The 22,056-nt window shown below is 38.3% G+C and overlaps 1 protein-coding gene across 2 annotated transcripts in view; it reads left to right on the top strand.

Annotated features, from left to right (window-relative positions):
• SLC9C1 (solute carrier family 9 member C1) overlaps window positions 1-22,056 on the top strand; it is a 109,015-nt gene that overhangs the window by 49,366 nt on the left and 37,593 nt on the right. For both annotated transcript variants that reach the window (XM_043594166.1, XM_043594167.1), the window contains 5 exons: window positions 1,035-1,201; window positions 3,029-3,154; window positions 6,891-6,988; window positions 12,540-12,659; window positions 20,667-20,862. In XM_043594166.1, coding sequence (XP_043450101.1) covers window positions 1,035-1,201; window positions 3,029-3,154; window positions 6,891-6,988; window positions 12,540-12,659; window positions 20,667-20,862 — 707 coding nt within the window. The remainder of the gene's footprint in view (window positions 1-1,034; window positions 1,202-3,028; window positions 3,155-6,890; window positions 6,989-12,539; window positions 12,660-20,666; window positions 20,863-22,056) is intronic.

Genomic DNA, 22,056 nt, shown 5'->3' with positions numbered 1-22,056 from the left:
TGTGTAGATATATATCTCCTATATCTCACATATATATGTATATGTCATCTATTCTGTATATATTATATGTATATATCATATATTTATAAAGAGATTTACAATAAGAAGTTGGCTCACATGATTATGGAAGCTGAGAAGCCCCAAGATCTACAGTCCAAAGGTCTGAGAACCAGGAAAACCAATAGTGTAAGTTCCTGTCCAAATTGTGAAGGCAGGAAAGGACTGAGTGTCCCAACTCAAAGACTATGAGGCAGAGAGAACGAATTTTCTTTTGTTCTGTTCAGGCCTCCAATGGTTTTGATGAGGCCTGCCTGCATTGAAGAGGTCAATCGGCTTTGCTCAAGTCTACCAAGTTAAATATTATTCTTATCCAGAAACACCTTCACAGACACATCAAATATCTGGTTATCTTGTAACCCAGTCAAGTTGACACATAAAATTAATCATCACACCTCTTTTCTTCTGTCTCCTCATCTATCAAACTGGGAAAAGGGACTTACCTCAAAAGGTGGGTAAGGTAATCAGAGACAATACATTCAAGGTGTTGAGATGTGTTTTTCAGCATATGTTAAGCACTCGATAATTATTCAACGTTTTGGTTTTTTTTTGTTTTGTTTTGTTTTTTTGGGGGGGGACAGAGAGAGACAGAGCATGAACGGGGGAGGGGCAGAGAGAGAGGGAGACACAGAATCGGAAACAGGCTCCAGGCTCTGAGCCATCAGCCCAGAGCCTGACGCGGGGCTCGAACTCACGGACCGCGAGATCGTGACCTGGCTGAAGTCGGACGCTTAACCGACTGCGCCACCCAGGCGCCCCAAGCACTCGATAATTATTAACTATTACTGTTACCATTATGTACCTCAGTGTTTTTGAGGAGTATGAAAGTAGAAAAGCTTAAAATTGTCAGGGTTCCCATTATTAAACAATATATGCTGAGTCTTTAACTTAAATCAAAAATACAAAGGGAAACTTATAATCCATATTCAAAATGGTGGCATCTTTATTATTGATAAAACATGTTCTTTGTATCAAAGGTCTTCATGACGTCACATCAACAAAATATAAATCTCTTTATTGTACATTTCAACACTTTCAAGAGCTAACCAAATCTGCAGCTTCTGCACTCAAATTTGACAAAGATCTTGCTAATGCAGATTGGAATATGGTTGAGAAAGCAATTGTCCTTCAAAACCCATATGCAGTAAGCAAATAGTATCTTTTGTTGATTCTTTCAAAGCAGATATAACTAATTATCTTAAGTAAGTATAAATGTTGTAAATATTAATTCACAATTTTTAATACTTACAATACAGAAGTTGTACTGGGGGCTCACTGTCATAATAGTAAGAAGGGGATCTTAGGGAATTTTGTGATCATTGTGGGGCAGCATAGAAGTGACAACCTCTTTGAGTAGGTAGAAAATAAGTGGTGTAAAATTCAAAAGAAGGAGTGATGAATTGGAGCTCCCTTTAAAGTTACCATAAAAAGAGGAGAGTGAGTCTTAGAAAATGGCTAGTTTTTTGCTAGATTGACGGTGGACAGGTGCCTTTGTTCAGCATTTATTTACACTACTGTATTTGCCAAGCACTTGCTAGCCCCTAACTTATGACTAATATTATTTTTTGATATAAAACAGAATTCAAAGCCAGTGTCATAAGTTTAGGTGTGAGTGAGATGTCACCTCCTGCTTCTGAGATATGCTTTAGAATATCTGTGTTTGAAGCATATGTAACTCACCAATCAGTAATGGTTGCCATGAGAAGAAATAATAAAAGTTGTTCTGGAATCTTCTCAATGTTACTGCTGTTTTGCTATCTCCTATGTCATGTCCAGTTCTCAATGCAGTGTTTTAATGCATATTGTATGATGCAGTTTTTACAGTGTTTTTCTGCATCATACAATATGAGGAGCCAAATTCTAGGAGTATAGCCATAAGATAATTGGTTTCTATAAAGTAGGATTCCTCAAATCCATTTCATATCCACTAACCAGTACTTGACGCTCTAGATGGGGATCCAGAACCAAGCCCCCCCATCTATAGGAATACTGCCAGGAATTTCTGGATAAGACAAGTACCAAATCAAATTCAATTATTTTCTATAATAGCTCCCAATTTCTGATTGTGGCCTTTTGCTAACCTGGCTGCATCAGAATCTTCTAGAAAGTTTATTAAAATATGGCTTTATTTCCCAGCCCCTCCCCCGGAAATTCTGATGCAAGTGGCCTGAAGAGGGTCCTAAGAATATGTATTTTTATTCCATTTACCCAGCTGATTCTACTTCGGAGTCAACGTTGAGGCCCCCACTCTGACACCTTTTCTGTTTCAGATAGCAGGTGACCAAACAACTGCTTTCTCCTCTTTACAGTGCAGACAAGGGGGACTATAACAGTATAACAGATAGAGCACTGGCCTTGGACTCAGAAAATCTGGGTTCGTATCCTAGCTTTGTCACTTTAATAAATAGCTTTGTGCTCTTGAGCAAATGTTTTATTTTCTCTAAGCTTCAGCTTTTCTCATATGTAAAATGAAATTATCCATAACTCCCATCTCTCAAGGCCAAGTTCATTTTCTATTCTACCTTAATCGATAAGGTTAAAGCAGTGATTGTCAAACTCTAACTGCAGCAAGAATCATGGGATGGGTTTGTAAAATCACAGATTTCTGCCCTGTTCCCCCAGACGTGAATTTGCATTTCTAACAATTTTCAGGTGATTCTGAGGCTGCTGGGGGACCACACTTTCAGAACCATTGTCTTAAAGTGGAATTATATACATGGTAGCCTTATAAACTCTCAATAATGCCATGTAAAGGTAAAAATATGATATAACTCCTTTTCCCAAAAACTGGCAATTATTTTACCTTCCAGATAACTGTGAAATGATGAGGAAACTCATCTGAACATTTTTTCTGTATCTAGCAGATTTTCTATAATTTTCAAACCAAATTGTTATGTGAATTGCTTGAGGGTTATGCTAAACAATATATTAATATTCATGTATTACTTTTTTGTTATTTCTTTCTACTTAGTTGAGCCAAGGAGAAACAACAGAACATCAAAAGGTGAAATGTCTAGCCTGTAACAAGGAAATAGATGAGACCCTTAACATTGAAGCAATGGAGTTGGCCAACAGGCGTCTCTTGTCAGCACAAATAGTTAGTACTTGATTATACACTTTTAAAATGATATTTGTGGGGGCTTCTGGGTGGCTGAGTTGGCTGAGCGTCCAACTCTTGATTTTGACTCTGGTCTTGATCCTAGGGTCCTGAGATTGAGCCCTGCATCAGGCTCTGCACTGACAGCATGGGGCATGCTTGGGATTATCTCTCTCTCTCTCTCTCTCTCTCTCTCTCTCTGCCTCTCTCCCCCTCTGCCTCTCTCTCCCCCTGGAGCTCTATCTCCCTCTAAAATAAAAAAAAATAAAATTATATTTTGGCCTAAAATTATACTGAAAGCTTTCTCCCTTGCTAAAGACATCTAGATTTTGCTTACCTGCTGAACTGAATAGATTGTTATAAAGGCAAAGGGAAGTTTGGCATTGTCTTAGGAATCTGCTTGATTGCCAAAAGAGAGAAAAGAAAAATGGATCCATCCAAATTGGCCTAAGTAAAAGGTGTTTTATTAAGAGGATTTGGGAATCTCACAGATCCCAATGGCAGGAATTACAGTTGAATTCAACCTTCACACGTGTTATGCGGTCATTTCGATGACACCATCCAGCTCCAGTTCCATGCCAGGTTTTCGTGAAAGATACCACCAAGTCTGCTAATAACTGCAAATAGAGAGTAGTAGCTTCCAGAGCAAATCTTGGATAAAAATTAGAGAAATTCTGTGACACAGCCACAGAGCAGACTCTGTGGGAAATTGCTAATAGCTTATTTACTATTGTTCATGTTGGGCCTTCCTCATTGCATATGGAACTGTCGTGCATGTCTCATCTATTCTAGCCATACAGGATTCCAAGCATTCTATATGTTCAATCTAACTTGGGAAATGGAAGGTTTGTAGGGTATAATTGTTCTCTCTTCAGCAGTAGTCCTGGCAGACAGGTTGAATCTCAAAGGCAGCTTTTCCAAGGACCTGAATAAATTTCATTAAGCCATTGAGGCAGTGCCATTAAGGATGAACTTATGCCCATATGGTACTTTGCTCCACCAGCAGATTTTATGACATCGTGTCTTTGAGTCACTTCCAGATTTTTAATTTATTTCAGGAAAATATGTATTCAAGATCTCTCAAAATCAATACAGGACATTCCATTTTGGATCTTGATTTTCATTAATAATATGATGTATGTCTTAGGATTTATTCTTTTTCAGTCTTTATTCTCTCCATTCATAAAATAGGAAAATGCTAACTACAGGAACTCTTAGATTCTTTCCATATATGATATTCTACATTTTCTGCAACGTATCCACCATGAATCTTTTTGGTTTCTTTCCCTAAATGTTTGTTTTCTACCATTATATCTTTGTTGATTTTTGTGCTACGTGTTGGGTCTGAATCAGGAAATACTTTTGTTTGTTTGTTTTTGTTGTTGTTTATTTTTGAGAAAGAGCATGGGAGCACAAGTGAGGGGGGCAGAGACTGTGAGAGAGAGGAAGAGAGAGGCTCTATGCTAGCAGTGCAGAGCTCAGTGCAGGTCTCAATTCCAAGAACCATGGGATCACAACCTGAAACAAAATCAAGAGTCAGACGCTCAGCCTACTGAGCCACCCAGGTCCCCCAGGAAATCCTTATTTTTTAAAGTAAGTTGGATCTTTCTGCTCTGTTCTCCAGCTCTTTATCTCGCCTCACATCTTTTTAGCCCTTCTTTGTTCTAGACATATTTTCACGCTTACCTTGGTTAGTTGATTTGGTTTCTACAATGTCAATTCTAATGCTCACTGCTCCAACCATAATATTAATTGGTCTATTACAGTTTTTAAAGCTTTGATAGTTTTTATTTAAATCTCAGTCACTGTGCTGACAGCACAACGCCTGCTTGGGATTCTCTCTCTCTCCTGCTCCCACTTGCACTCTCTCTCTCTATTATAAATAAATAAACATTAAAAAAAATAAATCTCAGCCATTTACTGTTTTTTTTGTTTTGTTTTGTTTTAAGATTTTATTTATTTATTTTGAGAGAGAGAGAGAGAGAGAGAGAGAGAGAGGGTCAGAGAGAGACCAGGGCGGGGGAGGGGGAGAGGAGAGAATCCCAAGCAGGCTATGGGCTCGACATTGGTCTCGATCCCACGAACTGTGATATCATGACCTGAACCAAAATCAAGAGCTGGACACTTAACTGACTGGGCCACCCAGGTGCTCCTCAGTCAGGTATTGTTCACTGGGACAGTATCTTCTCTACTATTGTACATTAGAAGAGGAAGCACAGCATGGCGAGACAGTGGTATAGAAGAGGCAACATCCCCCAACCATAATGGGGGGAAGAGGAGACAGGTTTTAAATTCAGAGAGAACTGGGTTTCTAATGTGATCTTGGGAAAATGACTTAATTCTCTGAGCCTCAGCTTTCTCATCTATGAAATACAGATTAAAATATCTTCCCCATAAGTTTCCTGCAAGAATTAAATAATTCTGCATAAAACATGTCAGTTAATGTAATAGTATGGTAGGGAGATCAATAAATGGTGGTTATTTTAAGGAATCAACCATTCTCTAAATTCTTCTTACATTTTGGTTTGAATGATCACTTAAGAATTAACATATTTCTGGGGCGCCTGGGTGGCGCAGTCGGTTAAGCGTCCGACTTCAGCCGGGTCACGATCTCGCGGCCCGTGAGTTCGAGCCCCGCGTCAGGCTCTGGGCTGATGGCTCAGAGCCTGGAGCCTGTTTCCGATTCTGTGTCTCCCTCTCTCTCTGCCCCTCCCCCGTTCATGCTCTGTCTCTCTCTGTCTCAAAAATAAATAAATGTTAAAAAAAAAAAAAAAAAGAACTAACATATTTCTAGTATCTTAACTGCGTTGTCATTTGTGTTGCTAAGCTTTCATGAGTTCCATATTACTTTCAGTTTCCTTAGTTATCTACATACTATGGTGTTTACTTTTGAGGATATTGAAAATATGTTTATCTCACATTATTTTATAAATATTTTAATGAAGCTTAAGTAGACTGTTGAATTCCTGTATCATGGACAAACAACCTTTTGTTCCCTCATTCTTTAAATTAGTTCTATCCCTTTCTGGCATCCCTCAAGAACAAAAATGCATTTTAATATCCATATCCTGTACAGACAGGACATGTTCTATGAAAGCAGAAGTCTTTAATTACACCATGCATTCCAATTTAGAAAGTTGGTTCATACAGAGATTTTTAACAGTGTCAGCACTCTGAGACCACGGCAGTGTCAGACAATGATTTCTTCAGCATCAAAAGTAGTGCCTGAAGCAAAGTGGTCTCTCAGTATACAGACTGAATAAACAAATGAATATTTTCTGTACACAGTGGCAATTCACTTAATACTTATAATAGATTGGAGAAAACAAGAGTTCTTTTGTCAAAATATTTGGAAAAATTAAAGATATAAACCAGGATCCTCTACTACAGGATTTCTCAGAGCCTTTAAATTTCTAAGATGCATTATAAGCTTTTAAGATAGGGATATACTCGCACATTTATTGGGTCCCAGAACTCCACTTATTCTTGAAAGTCTAGTTCACATCTAGCAGGAACCTAGTTTCCCATAGAACCAGTTTGATTCCACCCAAAGCACAGACAGACCTCCTACACTGATCTCAAGATCTGGACTTTACAGAAACATTCTTTTTATAACGATACTAGATTATTTAGGGATTTTGACTTTTTTTCTCACAGACTGTTTTTCCATAAAGGGAATACTAATTTGTTATCATTAACCATGCCACATAACAATTGGACTGCACGTTTCTTTTAGGCAAGCTACCAGAGACAATACACGAATGAGACTCTGTCCCAGAGTGCGGCCCAGGTGCTGGTGGGTGCAGTGGGAAGCTTCGGTGAAAAGAAGGGAGAGTAAGTATATTGGCAAGAGAACACCGCCATCCTCAGCCACTGCATTTAGGGAATCGGGCAAATGAGTTTTCTCGCTCTTTCTGAGACTTTGGGATCATCCCATATTATGTGTGAAAGCCACTGACTGCTCTACAGCCCCAAATCAGGCCAAATGACCCACTTTTAATTTCCCAGATTGCTCTACTTTTTCACACTTCTGTAAATTTGAACAAGGCGCGTCTTCTGACTGAGATTCTCTTCCCTTTCTCCTTTTGCCTCCAAAGCTGAGCTGTGGTAAAAGACTCTTGTAGACTACTTGAATGCCTCAGTAAGGTCAAAGACTTCCTTAATTCCTCCAGGCACATCTTTTAATGAGTATTCTCTCTTTTTTTAATTTTAATTTTTGTTTTTAAAGTAGGCTCCATGCCTTACTGTGGAGCCCAGTGCAGGGCTTGAACTCATGACCCTGAGATCAAGACCTGAGCTGAAACCAAGAGCCGGATGCTCAACTGACTGAGCCATCCAGGTGCCCCTATATGTTCTCTCTTAATCCTCAGCATGTTCTTGTAATAGTTACTTTTGCTGTAAGCCTCTGTAGTACACAGCAAGTTCCTTAAAGTCAGCACATTAAGAATAGCCTCAGATCTCCTTGGAAGGACGCAAGATATTTGAGTGGGCAAAGGGACGAGTTAAACTGTCATGCAGGTACATGATGGCCACCCAAAGCTTGGACATACCTTCTTATTCTAGACCACACCCCTAGTGCTAAGGACCCAAATAATCTGCTCAGATGGTCCTCAGCTCATTTGTAAGGCCCTCTTGAGCCTTTTTCCCTGGGCCATTATCTCACAAGCAAACTGGGCCTTTGGTGTGCACACCCTGAGAGCCAAGAGAAGTGCCAGCATGGTGTCCACTCACATGTACTGGCCTGTGGCAGAGAGGGATAAGCCGTGTGTTGGAAGAGAAGCAGCCGGACTGGAGTCTCACTGCAGCAGTCTCATTGCAGTTCAAGTACAGATGTTGAAGAGTATAAGAGATTCCATTTCAAGCCTAGCCATACAAATAATTATAACATTATATTGTCAAGGTAGGAAGATAAAATATATCTTACTTAAAATTTTGTTTTCTTGATTAATGAGTATAAGTACAAGGGCCTCCATTCCCCGCCCCACCAGCTTGAGGCCGTTCAAATGCTTATGGGACCTCAGTGGTGTTAGGGGACTGGGGAAGAGGGCTGGGCAAATGTGATCACTTTAAAACAATATGATGAACACTTTTTTTTTAGTTTTTTAAAAACAGCTTTATTGGTGTATAATTGATATACAAAGAACTGCGCATATTTAGTGACTACAATTTGATGAGTTTCCCCATATGCAAACACCCATGATGCCATTACCACAGTCAAGGTAATAGGCATATCCAACACATCCCAAATTTCCTTATGTCCTCCCCCGCCCCTCCTTTTTCATGATAAGAACCCTTAACATGATATCTACCTTCTTTATTTTTATTTTTTTATTTGTAAAAGTGATATTCTTTATTCAGCTTTTTTTTTATCAGACTGACACACTGCCTGCTGAGCTAAGACGGCACCTATTCAGTTTTTTTTTAATTTTATATTCTTTTTGCTTCCCTTCCCTTATGTTCATCTGTTTTGTATCTTAAAGTCCTCATATGAGTGAAGTCATATGATATTTGTCTTTCTCTGACTGACTGATTTCACTTACCATAATACCCTCCGGTTCCATCCATGTAGTTGCAAATGGCAAGATTTCATTCTTTCTGATTGCCGATTAATACTCCATTGTATATATATACCACATCTTCTTTATCCATTCATAGTGCTGCTATAAACATGGGGGTGCATGTGCCCCTTTGAAACAGCACTCCTGTATCCTTTGGATAAATACCTAGTGGTGCAATTGCTGGGTCGTAGGGTAGTTCTATTTTTAATTTTTTGAGGAACCTCCATACTGTTTTCCAGAGTGGCTGCACCAGTTTGCATTCCCACCAGCATTGCAAAAGAGATCCTCTTTCTCCACATCCTTGCCAACATCTGTTGTTGCCTGAGTTGTTAATGTTAGCCATTCTGACAGATATGAGGTGGTATCTCATTGTGGTTTTGATTTGTATTTCCTTGATGATGAGTGATGTTGAGCATTTTTTCATGTGTCGGTTGGCCATCTGGATGTCTTCTTTGGAGAAGTGTCTCTTCATGTCTTTTGCCCATTTCTTCACTGGATTATTTGTTTTTTGGGTGTTGAGTTTGATAAATTTGTTATAGATTTTGGATACTAACCCTTTATCTGATATGTCATTTGCCAATATCTTTTCCCATTCCATCGGTTGCCTTTAGTGTTGCTGATTGTTTCCTTCGCTGTGCAGATGCTTTTTATTTTGATGAGGTCCCAGTAGTTCATTTTTGCTTTTTTTTATTCCTTTGCCTCCAGAGACGTGTTGAGTAAGAAGTTGCTGTAGCCAAGGTTAAAGAGGTTTTTGCCTGCTTTCTCCTTGAGGATTTTGATGGCTTTCTGTCTTACCTTGAGGTCTTTCATCCATTTTGAGTTTATTTTTGTGTATGGTGTAAGAAAGTGGTTGAGGTTCATTTTTCTGCATGTCACTGTCCAGTTTTCCCAGCACCACTTGCTGAAGAGACTGTCTTTATTCCATTGGATATTCTTCCCTGCTTTGTCAAAGATTAGTTGGCTATACATTTGTGGGTCCATTTCTGGGTTCTCTATTCTGTTCCATTGATCTGAGTGTCTGTCTTTGTGCCAGTACCGTACTGTCTTGATGATTACACCTTTGTAATACAACTCAAAGTCCGGGATTGTGATACCTCCTACTTTAGTTTTCTTTTTCAATATTGCTTTGGCCATTTGGGGTCTTTTCTGGTTCCATACAAATTTTAGGATTGTTTGTTCTCACTGTGTGAAGAATGCTGATGTTATTTTGATAGGTATTGCATTGAATATGTAGATCACTTTGGGTAGTATTGACATTATAACAATATTTGTTCTTCCTATCCAGGAGCATGGAATATTTTTCCATTTTGTGTGTGTGTGTGTCTTCTTCAATTTCTTTCATAAGATTTCTATAGTTTTCAGTGTACAGATGTTTCACTTCTTTGGTTAGATTTATTCCTAGCTGTTTTATGGGTTTTGGTGCAATTGGAAATGGGATAGATTCCTTGATATCTCTTTCTGTTGCTTAATTATTGGTGTATACGAATGCAACCGATTTCAGTGCATTGATTTCATGTCCTATAACTTTGCTGAAATCATGGATCAGTTCTAGCAGGTTTTTGGTGGAACCTTTTGGATTTTCCATATAGAGTATCCAATATGATGAACACTTAAAGAAGACAGATGTACAGTGGAAGTTTATAAAAGAATGAATATAACATGCTGAAAAGCATTATTGCTGCATTGTTCAGGCAAGGTTAATATTAAAAAAAAGCAACATTGAGCAATTCAACCCAATGCCTGGATTTTTCCTCTTTAAATCCTCCAGGAAGGCAGAAGCAATATATGCCTATGATGACCCAAAACCAGGAGGCCAACAGTGGGAGAAGGGGATCAAAGTGTTGAACGGACTCATAGTGGACAACAAAGGCAAATTTTAGAATATATAATTTTTTAGTCACACATGAAGGAGATAAATATGAAATACTAATATGTGCAAAGGTGTATGCCAAGTACTGTGGGGAATAGCAAGATAAGTGGAATGGTGTTCCAATCCCCAGAGAGCTTCCTGTTAATTACACTTATATTCAGTACTTGCTTCTTTGCTGGGCTGCCTTGGCATTTACTGGTCATTCCTACCAGTAGCCTGTGTGTTGGTGTGTCCTGTGGCAAGAAAGCAAGTCTAAGGAGATAAAGAGTTGGGGATTTAAACAGGTCCTTTGCTAACTGCCTGTGTCATTGCCTAAGAAAGAATTCTTTGAATAGAGAGCTTCTATTTATTAAGTGCTGTGCCAAGCATAGTTTTAAACATGTTACATGTACTACCAATTTAATGTTCTAAGAGTCCTGTGAGGTAAGTGCCATTATCTTCATTTTGCAGATGAGAAACGAAGAGGCACTAAGAGATTATAAACAATTTACCCCCGTCACTTGAATAATAGATTACAGAGTTCCCATTCAAAGTTTAAGCTGCCTCACTATCCAACCAAAGAGATATAACTGTTTTCCTAAATCAGGCCTAAGCAGTGAATGTGTTGGTAAAAAATAAGAATTCAGGAGCTTGAATTACTTAGTTGTTTGGGCTGTAAAATACCACAGAATTACTGGTATCACAGAATTCTAGGATTGGTAGGAACTAATCAAATGACCAGATCTTAATTGAGTCATTAATTCCTTCAGGAAGGTTTCCTGATTCCCCAAGACTGTATTAAATGCCCCCCATTTTATGGATCCAAAGTGCCCCACTGTTTATCATCTCCCCAGCAACACTTACTGCCCCTCACTACAATTGTTATTTTCATGTTTTACTCCACTTATCTGCTGGATCCTTAAGGGCAGAGATCCGTATTCGTTTATGGTTTCTCCCCAGCTTTTAGCAAACATAATACATTCAATAAATATTTTTAAGATTAGGAACAAATCAAGTCCTATATATGTTGGTGATTTTCCATGTAATTGCTACATTATTTTATTGAATCACAAAGAATTCAGTGACTTTATCTTTTCAATTATGTCTGTATCCTTGCAGCAGAGAAATTGCTCAAATTTCAGAGTAAGAACAGTATAATCAAGAGGAGGGACAAGGTACACCTTTGAATGCAAGTCACCAATGCCCTTCTATTTAAGGCATATTTTAAAGTGGGGCTTCAGACCCAAAGACAAAACCCTATCCTCTTTCTGATGTGAAGATAATGAAAACCAAGGGACTTGCCTAAGCAAGACCAAATCACAGCATATAGATCTGAGCTGCCTCAATAAAAAGCCAGAAGAAACCTGGAGACAATGGGATACATGCTACCAAATTGTCTTTTGGGGTTTTATGACCACTGATTTTCCTAAGTACCCATAACTCTTTACCCACCACGTGTATATTCCCCCTAAGTTTCCCAACTACCTGCCCAGAAGGTAAAATCAAAGGAATAAGAGGATGTGTGAGACAGGCTGGATGTTTCATATCTACTTTCTCATTTAATTATCCCCAACTGGCATGAATATTTTTACATCTATTTTATAGAGCAAACAGGTTAGTGAGGTAATCTGTTTATTACTTCACTAGGTAATGGAGGATCCAACATGAAAGCCTGGATGTATTTGAATTCCAAATATTTAAATCGTGTTATTCTTTCCTTCCCCGAACCTTGACCTCTCCATTATAAACCATGTTTCTCTGGGTTTTTTATACTCTAATGAGTGAGCCCCACAATCTAAATTCATAATTATATATCTACTTGTATCTACAACTTTGTGACTTGGACCTATGCTCATGAGAGTGCCCTAATCCCAGTTATCAATTGACAAAATTGCCTTGCTACTTTCTGATAATACTACATTATATCTATCCCCCAAATTTTAAAGCATATTTAATGATTGTTTCCCCCCCTCCCCAGGTATATGAGTCCTGAGACAATAAAGACTTATTCTGAAAGCAAAAAACTTCTTGCCTTTATTAGAAAAGTATTGCTCAATTGGGTGTACAATACTAAAAAGGAAAAAGGGATCCCATCAAGGTAAGTGATTTTAAATCTTACTAGAAGAGCTATTATATTGATTTTAAATTCCCTTTTAATTTTTTAAATTTATATCCTGGGAGCACCTGGCTGACTCAGTCCATAGAGCATGTGACTCTTGATCTCAGGGTTGTAAGTTCAAGACCCACATTGGGTATGGAGATTACTTAAAAATAAAATATTTTACAAACTTTTTTAAATTATATCCTGAATAAATTGGAAAATATTTGGGGGTAGTTTATAGGTAAATTACTTACATACATACAAAAAATTACTTGAAGAAAAAAAGAAACAGTATAACAACTTTTTTTATTATGGAAGTAAACTTCACATAACAAGATTAACCATTTTTAAGTGTATCATTCAGTGTTACTTAGTACATTCACAATGTTTGGCAACCATCATCTCTATCAAATTCCGTGACATTTTTATTGCATCCAGTGTAAATTCAGCACTCATTAGTTACTCCTCAATCTCCCTGCTCCCCAGCTCCTGCATAGTACAAGTCTGCTTTGTCTCTATGAATTTACCTGTTCTGAATGTTTCATATAATTATAATCATACAATACATAGATTTTTGTTTCTGGCTTCTTTCACTCAGCACAATGTTTTCATCCACATGGTAGAATGTATCAGTAACATGAGTTTCATCCACTTTGTAGCATGTATCAAGACTTTATTCCTTCCTATGGCTTAATTGTACAGATATATCATTTTCTTTATCTACTCATCATTGATGAACATTTGGGTTGTTTTCACCTTTTGGTTATTGTGAACAGTGCTGCTACGAACATTTATGTACAAGTATTTGAATACCTGCTTTCCGTCTTTTGGGTGTGCACCTAGGAATGAAATTGCTGGAGCATATCATAATTTTATGTTTAATTTATTGAGGAACGACCAAATTGCTCCATAGCTGTTATAAAATTTCAAGATCAGTAAATATAAATCTATCAAATTTACTCTCTTTTTCAAGATTGACGTAATGATGTAGGTAGTTCCATATAAATTTTACGATGTGCTTAGTTCTGCAAAAAACAAAACCGAATGGCATTGAGACTTTCATAGGGATTTTGCACTGAATCTGCAGTATTGCCATCTTAACAATATGAAGGTTTCCAAATCATGAACTTGAGGTGACTTTTCATTTATTTAGGTCTTTAATTTCTTTCAGGAATATCCTGTAGTTTTTGGCAAAGAAATCTTTGGTTAAAATTAATCCTACATATTTTTTTTCTTTTTGATGCTATTATAAATGAAACCTTTCTCTTTTTTTTAATTTTAAGTTATTTATTTACTTTATTTATTTATTTTGAGAGAGAGAAAGAGGGCATGAGCAGGGGAGGAGCAGAGAGAGGGAGAGAGAGAGAGAATACCAAGCACATTCCACACTGTCAGCACAGAGCCCTATGTGGGGCTCAGACTCACAAACTGCAATATTATGACCTAAGCCAAAGCCAGGAGCTGGATGCTTAACTGACTAAGCCACCCAGGTGCCCTGAAACTGTTAATTTCATTTTTGGATTGTCCATTCCTAGTATATGATTTTTGTATATTAACTTTGCATCCTGAGGCTTTGCTGAATGCATTGATTAGCTCTTCTGCTTTTTTGTGAATTTGCTAGGATTTTCTATATACGAGGCTATGTCATCTATGAATAGAGATCATTTTGCTTCCTCTTTTCCAATTTGTATGCCTTTTATTTCTTTTCTTAGATGTAACTGGAAGAAATATAGACCCCTCTTCTCAATAAGAGTATCAAAGGTTATATGGCTCTCTTTAATCTACCATGCTCAATAAATACTAGAAAGATATTTTCATATTATAGTTTTTTAAGCCTTCAATACTGACTAAAGCTACAACTTTCTGAGTAATTATTTTTGATGATGAAACTTGAAAGAGAGATTTTAAAAACTATAATTGATAGTGTACCCTGTAGGCTGTCTCTAAATATCATTCATCTCAAAGAAGTGCAGATTCTGGAGTCCCAATGGCTTGGTTTAGAATCTCAGTCTCTGCCATTTATTATCTGAATGAGCTTTTCAGTTCTCAACATCTGTGTCATATTCTAGAGGCTGATATGCAAGGCCTCTGACAAGGTAACTGACCCACAATGGGTACCAAAGTATGCCAGTTGGGTTCTCCTCTGTTCCTCCTGGGACTGTGGGAAAGAATGTATAGTGTGTTTATAAGCACCTAGTCCAGGGACTAGCACTGGGTAAGTACTTACCAGATAGGAGCATTTATTACTAAGTGCTGAATAACATTCCAATAATGTAAATATGTAAAAAATATGTGATGGAATCACAAACGTGAACAAGTCCAATCACCGAAAGAAACTGGATACAAAAACACACATAATTCTTAAAATTAAAAATTCAACTTAAATGATTCCGAATCGAACAAAAAGTGGGTATAGTGTATCTGTTTTAAGGGGATGCAACTAGAGCTGCACGAAGAAAAAGAAATGCCTAGAGCAATGACAAGGCTTCTGTGTCAGTATGAGGGCTCTGAGAGAAAAAGGTCAGGACACTGAGATCTAAAGTGGTAACACTTGGATGGATAGAGCTGAGGATCTTGAACCCCCACATGCTTGTGTATACGCTAACCTGGCAGAGGAGCCATCTTTTTTCCTGCTAGAGAATAGTAGCCTTCTGTCACCTTCAGTGCCCACAAATATATCACAAGGTAAAGTTTTTCTTTGTTTCCAGGTTATTCTCTGCCACCTTTCATTGCTTCTAAGGTAATTTCCCGGGTAAGATCTCAACACGGTTAGAGGGGAAAATATAGTGCCTTCTTAATTTTTTTTTTCAACGTTTATTTATTTTTGGGACAGAGAGAGACAGAGCATGAACGGGGGAGAGGCAGAGAGAGAGGGAGACACAGAATCGGAAACAGGCTCCAGGCTCTGAGCCATCAGCCCAGAGCCTGACGCGGGGCTCGAACTCACGGACCGCGAGATCGTGACCTGGCTGAAGTCGGACGCTTAACCGACTGCGCCACCCAGGCGCCCCTATAGTGCCTTCTTTAGGAGACTACAACTCATCTACTGAAGGAATTACAGGGCCTGACTAATACTACCAAATACTAGTAGAACATATAAGAGAATGGGTCTTGAGGGTATTGAACCACAAGGTTACAACATAAGGCCAGATTGGGGAGAATGTATTGGCATAGTGGTCTTATCCGTGATGATTCAGGGTTCAACATTCTGCCAAGGACACTTGGAGCCAGTACTATTATACTCTTGGGATGGTTCTTTGAAGCTTGACCAGGCCAATAAATTACAGTAAATGAAGTGCAGATGATAAAAATTGTAATATTTAACTAGATCATTATATGAGAATGAAGGACCCACCACATGACTTTGCTCCCTGGAAAGGACCAGAGGACATTTAGTTTCACGAGGCAACACTGAGAAACTCAATGATAGATGTCTTCTGCAAGGCACGGTTGACAGTAGTGGGGGCTGCCATGGAATTCATCTTACCAGTATCGAAAGGATTTGGGAATAGCAGAAGACAGATGGCAGCACTTAAGTGTCAGAAGCAAGGTGAGCATACTTTCTTTTGTGGACAGCAAACCTGAAGTAGCGGTCAGAGTACCTTGACCTGGGAATGGTTAGCAAATAATGTGTGTCAAAGGGCAATATAGACAAATAGTTAACTACATTTTACTTGACTTTTCTAAAGATAGAGAACTGGTGAGCAAAGGGATCAGATCAACTACTACAAAGGAAGATCATGATTCCCCACCCTTTCCTTCTGAGTCAGTTCTCAGAACCAGAGCCCTTGAGAAAGATCTACAGCAATACCACAAACACATGGGATAAATATTGCCTCAATCTTTTCTCAGATCGACCTTTAAGTCACTTTACCAGAGTTACTTTGCATTGAGAAAAAGAAAATACCCTGGGGAGCCTGGGTGGCTCAGTCGGTTAAGTGTTCAACTTCGGCTCAGGTCATGATCTCACAGTCCGTGAGTTCAAGCCCCGCGTCAGGCTCTGTGCTGACAGCTCAGAGCCTGGAGCCTGTTTCAGATTCTGTGTCTCCCTCTCTGTCTGACCCTCCCCCGTTCATGCTCTGTCTCTCTCTGTCTTGAAAATAAATAAACGTTAAAAAAATTTTAAAAAAAGAATACCCAGACTTTTTTAAAGACCATGGGATATGGCATTAGAAATGGTACTGATACCAAAGGCTTGAAATGTTGTTATAGCTCTCAAGTTAGACAGGAAGCTTTTAGGCCAGATAATATATGGGAGTCTCTGACCCAGTCTGTTTCATAATAATCCAGCAAGTCCACTGTGTGGTTATTTCCCTGAATCCCCAAGTGTATAGATGGGATGAGTGTATCAATGATATACAATGAGGAAATTACAGTCTTTTCAGTAAATGACATTGGGAAAACTGGACAGCTACATGAAAAATAATGAAACTAGACCACTATCTGACACCATACACAAAAATAATCTTGAAATGGACTAAATTCTTGAATGTAAGACATGAAACCATAAAACTCCCAGAGGAAAACATGGGAGATACACTCCATGATAGCAGTCTTGGCAATGACTTTTTGGATTTGACACCAAAAACAAAATCAACAAAACCAAAAGTAAACAAGTGGTACTACATCAAACTAAAAATTTTCTGCACATGGTCTCCTGGGTGGCTCAGTTGGGTAAGCATCTGACTCTTGATTTTGGCTCAGGCCACAATGATCTCACAGTCAGGGGATAGGCGTGGCGTCTGCTTAAGATTCTCCCTCTCTCTCCCTCTCTCTCTACCCCTCTCCCACTCATGTGTGTGCATGTGCTCTCTCTCTCTCTCTCTCTCTCTCTCAAAAATAAATAAATAGGGACACCTGGGTAGCTCAGTCAGTTGAGCATCCGACTTCGGCTTAGGTCATGATCTCATGGCTCGTGGATTTGAGCCCCATGTCAGGCTCTGTGCTGACAGCTTAGAGCCTGGAATCCACTTTGGATTCTGTGTCTCCCTCTCTCTCTACTCCCTTGCCCCCGCTCATATTCTGTCTCTCCTTCAAAAATAAATAAACATTAAAAAATATTTTTTAATTAAAAAATAAATAAAACAAGTGATCTTAAAATTAAAATAAATAAAAAATAAAAACCTTCTGCACAGAAAAAAACAAAATTAAAAACTATGGAGTGGGAGAAAATATTTGCAAATCATATATCTGATAAGGGGTTAGTAACTGATAGGTGTAAAGAACTCATACAATTCAATAACAACAACAATAAAAAAGCAAAACAACACCCTATTAAATAATGCTCAGAGGAAATAAACAGATACTTTTCCAAAGAAGACATACAAATGGTAAAAAAAAAAAATACCTGAAAATGTGCTTAATATCACTACTCCTCAGGGGAATGCAAATCAAAATGCAACGAAATATCACCTCACACCTGTTAGAATGCCTATCATCAAAAAGACAAGAGATAGTACATGTTGGCAAAGATGTGGAAAAAAAGGAACCTTTGTACACTGTTGATAAGTATGTAAACTGATGCAGCCACTATGGAAAGCAGCTTGGAGATTCCTCAAAATAATCAAAATAGAACTACCATATGATCTAGCAATCCAGTGAAAACTCCTTTCATATCCAAGGGAAATAAAAACAAGATATCAAAGAGATCTGCACTCCCATGTTCAATGCAACATTATTCACAGTAGCCAAGATATGAAAATAACCTAATTGTCCATCAGTGTATGATTGATTGAAGAAAATAAGGTATATGAGAATATTATTTGCCATGAGAAAGAAGGAAATCCTTCCTTTTGCAACAATACAGATTGACGTCAAGGGCATTATGATAAGTGAAAATAAGCCTGAAAAAGACAAATACTGCATGATATCACTAATGTGTTGAGTATACAAAAGAAAAAAATGAAAAAAATCAACTCATAGAAATAGAGAATAGCAAAGTGGTTACCTGGTTACCAGCTGAGGGGTTGAAGAAATAAAGAAAGGATGGTAAAAGGTTACAAACTTTCAGCTAGAAGATGAATCGGGTCTGAGAATCTGATATAAGACACGGTGACTCTAGCTGAAAACCCTCAATAGTATAGTTGAAATTTGTTAAAGGAGTAGAACCTGAAAGGTCTCATCCCCCACAGAAGGTAATCATAGGACATGATGGATATGTTAATTCATTAGTGTGGGGACTCTTTTCACAATGTATACATGAAATCACCACGATGTACACTTTAAATATCTACAATTTTATATCTAATTATACCTCGATACAGCTGAAAGTTTAAAAAAGGTAAAAATAGCATTCTGGAGATAGAACTGAGATGGGCAGAATTTGACAAGGCTTCGCTTATACTCTGGTTTCTCTTCAAATCATGTAAATAGTGCACCTTTTAACAAGGCTTCCCTCCATGGTTCCTCCCTCACACAGTCACTGCCAAAGGCTTTAGAGGTCCCTGGGAATGTGAAGACAGGATTATAATTTATTCCTAATGTCATCTTCAGAGTCCCAAATTGTAAAAGTTTCAGGTCCTGAGTAATACAGATCCACCTCTGAGAGTAGGGAGATCCACTACTTACCTAATCTGAATTCAGTAGCTGATTAATCACGTCACTTGAGTTTTAACAATATAATGCATTATTATATTATTTGAAAAATGAAAAAATAAAAATACATAAGTAAATCCTTGTATCCACAGTTCCACTCCCTGGCATACTTGGTACAGAAACTATTTTTCAAAACATATGCATGAATTTACATTTTTTGGTGAAGTGTGGATGTATAATATTCTACTACCACACCTCCTGGGATTTTTTTCCCTCAGATTTTATGCCTTGACAAAGAAAGATGCTCATGACACATTGTTAAGAGAAAAGAAAAAAAAATTACAGAACAAAACGTATAATATAATTTCTTTTGTGTTTGTAGATAATGATTACATTTAGAACAGTATTCAAACTATTAATCATAGTCATCTCCGGAAGGTGGAAGGGATTGACTTTGTTTTATGATTTTTTTTAATGTTTGTTTATTTATTTGTCTGTTTATTTTTTTTTTATTTTATTTTTTATTTTTTTTTTCAACGTTTTTATTTATTTTTGGGACAGAGAGAGACAGAGCATGAATGGGGGAGGGGCAGAGAGAGGGAGACACAGAATCGGAAACAGGCTCCAGGCTCTGAGCCATCAGCCCAGAGCCTGACGCGGGGCTCGAACTCACGGACCGCGAGATCGTGACCTGGCTGAAGTCGGATGCTTAACCGACTGCGCCACCCAGGTGCCCCTGTCTGTTTATTTTTAATGTTTATTTCTTTTTAAGAGAAAGAGACAGAGCATGAGTGGGGGAGGGGCAGAGACAGAAGGCGACAATCCAAGCAGGCTCCAGATTCCAAGCTGTCAGCACAGAGCCCTATGCAGGGCTGGAACCCACACACCATGAGATCATGACCTGAGCCGAAGTCGGGGGCTTAACTGACTGAGCCCCCCAGGCACCCCAATGTTTATTTATTTTTGACAGAGAGACAGGGGCCGCAAGGGGTGGGGGGGAGGGCACTGAGAGAGGGAGACACAGAATCTGGAGCAGGGTCCAGGCTCTGAGCTGTCAGCACAGAGCCCAATGCAGGACTCGAATTCACAAACTATGAGATCATGACCCGATCTGAAGTCGGAGGCTTGACTGACTGAGCCACCCAGGTGCCCCTGTTTTATGATTTTTTTAAATACTTTCAGTTTGCATTATTCCCATCTGTGACCAAAAGTATTTCTATTAAAAGTAAAAGTGAATGATAGTTGACGAAGGTGGGGGAAAAAGAAAGGAAATCAGCCTGAAGACATTTAGCAGAGGAGGAAATTAAAAGGACAGCATCTGAAGTGGGATGCCAGAAAGTGTTAGGGAGTGACTGTTCCTACCCAGAACTAAGCTGGCTTCTGTGCTATAGATGATTAGAACATAGCTGAGCATATAATGAAAATAATTCTGTATAATTATTTTATCAGATAAAACTTTTTTTTTTGCAGACATTGCTTTCTTCAGTCATGCCATAAAATCGTATTTACTAATGAATTTGAGTATGCTGGATATCTTGTGATAATGATGAATATGTTTCCGATTACAATTTCTTGGATACCTGAATTAAATGATATCTATGAGCATGAATTAAAATATTCTAACTACCTTTTTCTTACGTTTTATATCATGGAGGCCCTACTTAAGGTAATCCAAAATTGTGTGTGTATGTGTGTGTGTATGTGCATGAACATGCTGTATGTCTCACAGAGAGATTCCCTAACTTCATTTTTCAGCATTAGCTACACACAATTTTCTAAAGGAGTATGTGAAATTCTCTTTCACTTCTCAAACAAATAAACTTTAATTTTTAAAGGTAAATTTTTGGGGCGCCTGGGTGGTTCAGTTGGTTTAGCATCCGACTTCAGCTCAGGTCACGATCTCACCGTCCATGGGTGTGAGTCCCGCATCAGGCTCTGTGCTGACAGCTCAGAGCCTGGAGCTTGCTTCAGATTCTGTGTCTCCCTCTCTCTCTGCCCCTCCCCTGCTCGCGCTCTATCTCTCAAAAATAAATAAAACGTTAAAGGTAAGTAAATTTTTAAGGCAACTCAATAGCCACCATCCATACTTTAAGAACTGATTTTGTATTTGCAAAAATAAATTTCAAAATGGTGTGTGTTGAAGGGAGTTTCAAAGGTGTTGGCAGTGTTCTTAAACTTAGCAGGGTAGTAGTGTTCATTTTATTTTTTTAATACTAGATAGATAAACAGATAGATAGGTAGAGTGATACATATCCCTGTAAACTTGAAAAACATTTCATGATCTGATTTTTAAATCAAATATAAAGGTAGTTGTAAAATGAGGAAATAAACCCCCACAAATTGATTATAGTATTGTGTCATATGGATCGAAAAGTGGAGGTTGAGTATGTGAGTACATAGCTTGATGAACAAAAATAAGGGAAAAGTCAGAAGCAACACTAGGATGCCCACAAGAAACATCACTCCCAGTGACTGGAGCTTACGGTTGGGTTGGTCAGCGTGGAGATTGGAAAGGTGTTAGATTTGCATGAAGGATATGGAATATGAGATAGGAGATGTGGACGTAAAGAATAAAGAGCTTCACACACCATGCCTATCTCATTCATTTCCCTGGCATCAACTACCATTTATAGTCTAATGACTTCCCAATTCAGTTCCCTGCTCAGATTTTATCAAGAACCTCAGATCATATGGACAACTGATGACTGGATCTCCCCAACAAAATACTGTGCAAACATCTCAAACAGCATATTCTTAACAAACTTATCTTCTGTAAGCCTATTCTCCCTTCAAAATTCCACTGGAAATCCAATTTCCCAGGCTTGAATCCAGTCGTTTTTAATACTTCCCATTCTTTTAG

The sequence above is a fragment of the Prionailurus bengalensis genome, chromosome C2 (assembly GCF_016509475.1).
Source record: "Prionailurus bengalensis isolate Pbe53 chromosome C2, Fcat_Pben_1.1_paternal_pri, whole genome shotgun sequence".
NCBI lineage: Eukaryota > Metazoa > Chordata > Mammalia > Carnivora > Felidae > Prionailurus > Prionailurus bengalensis.
This window is presented reverse-complemented; position numbering and strand designations above follow the sequence as displayed.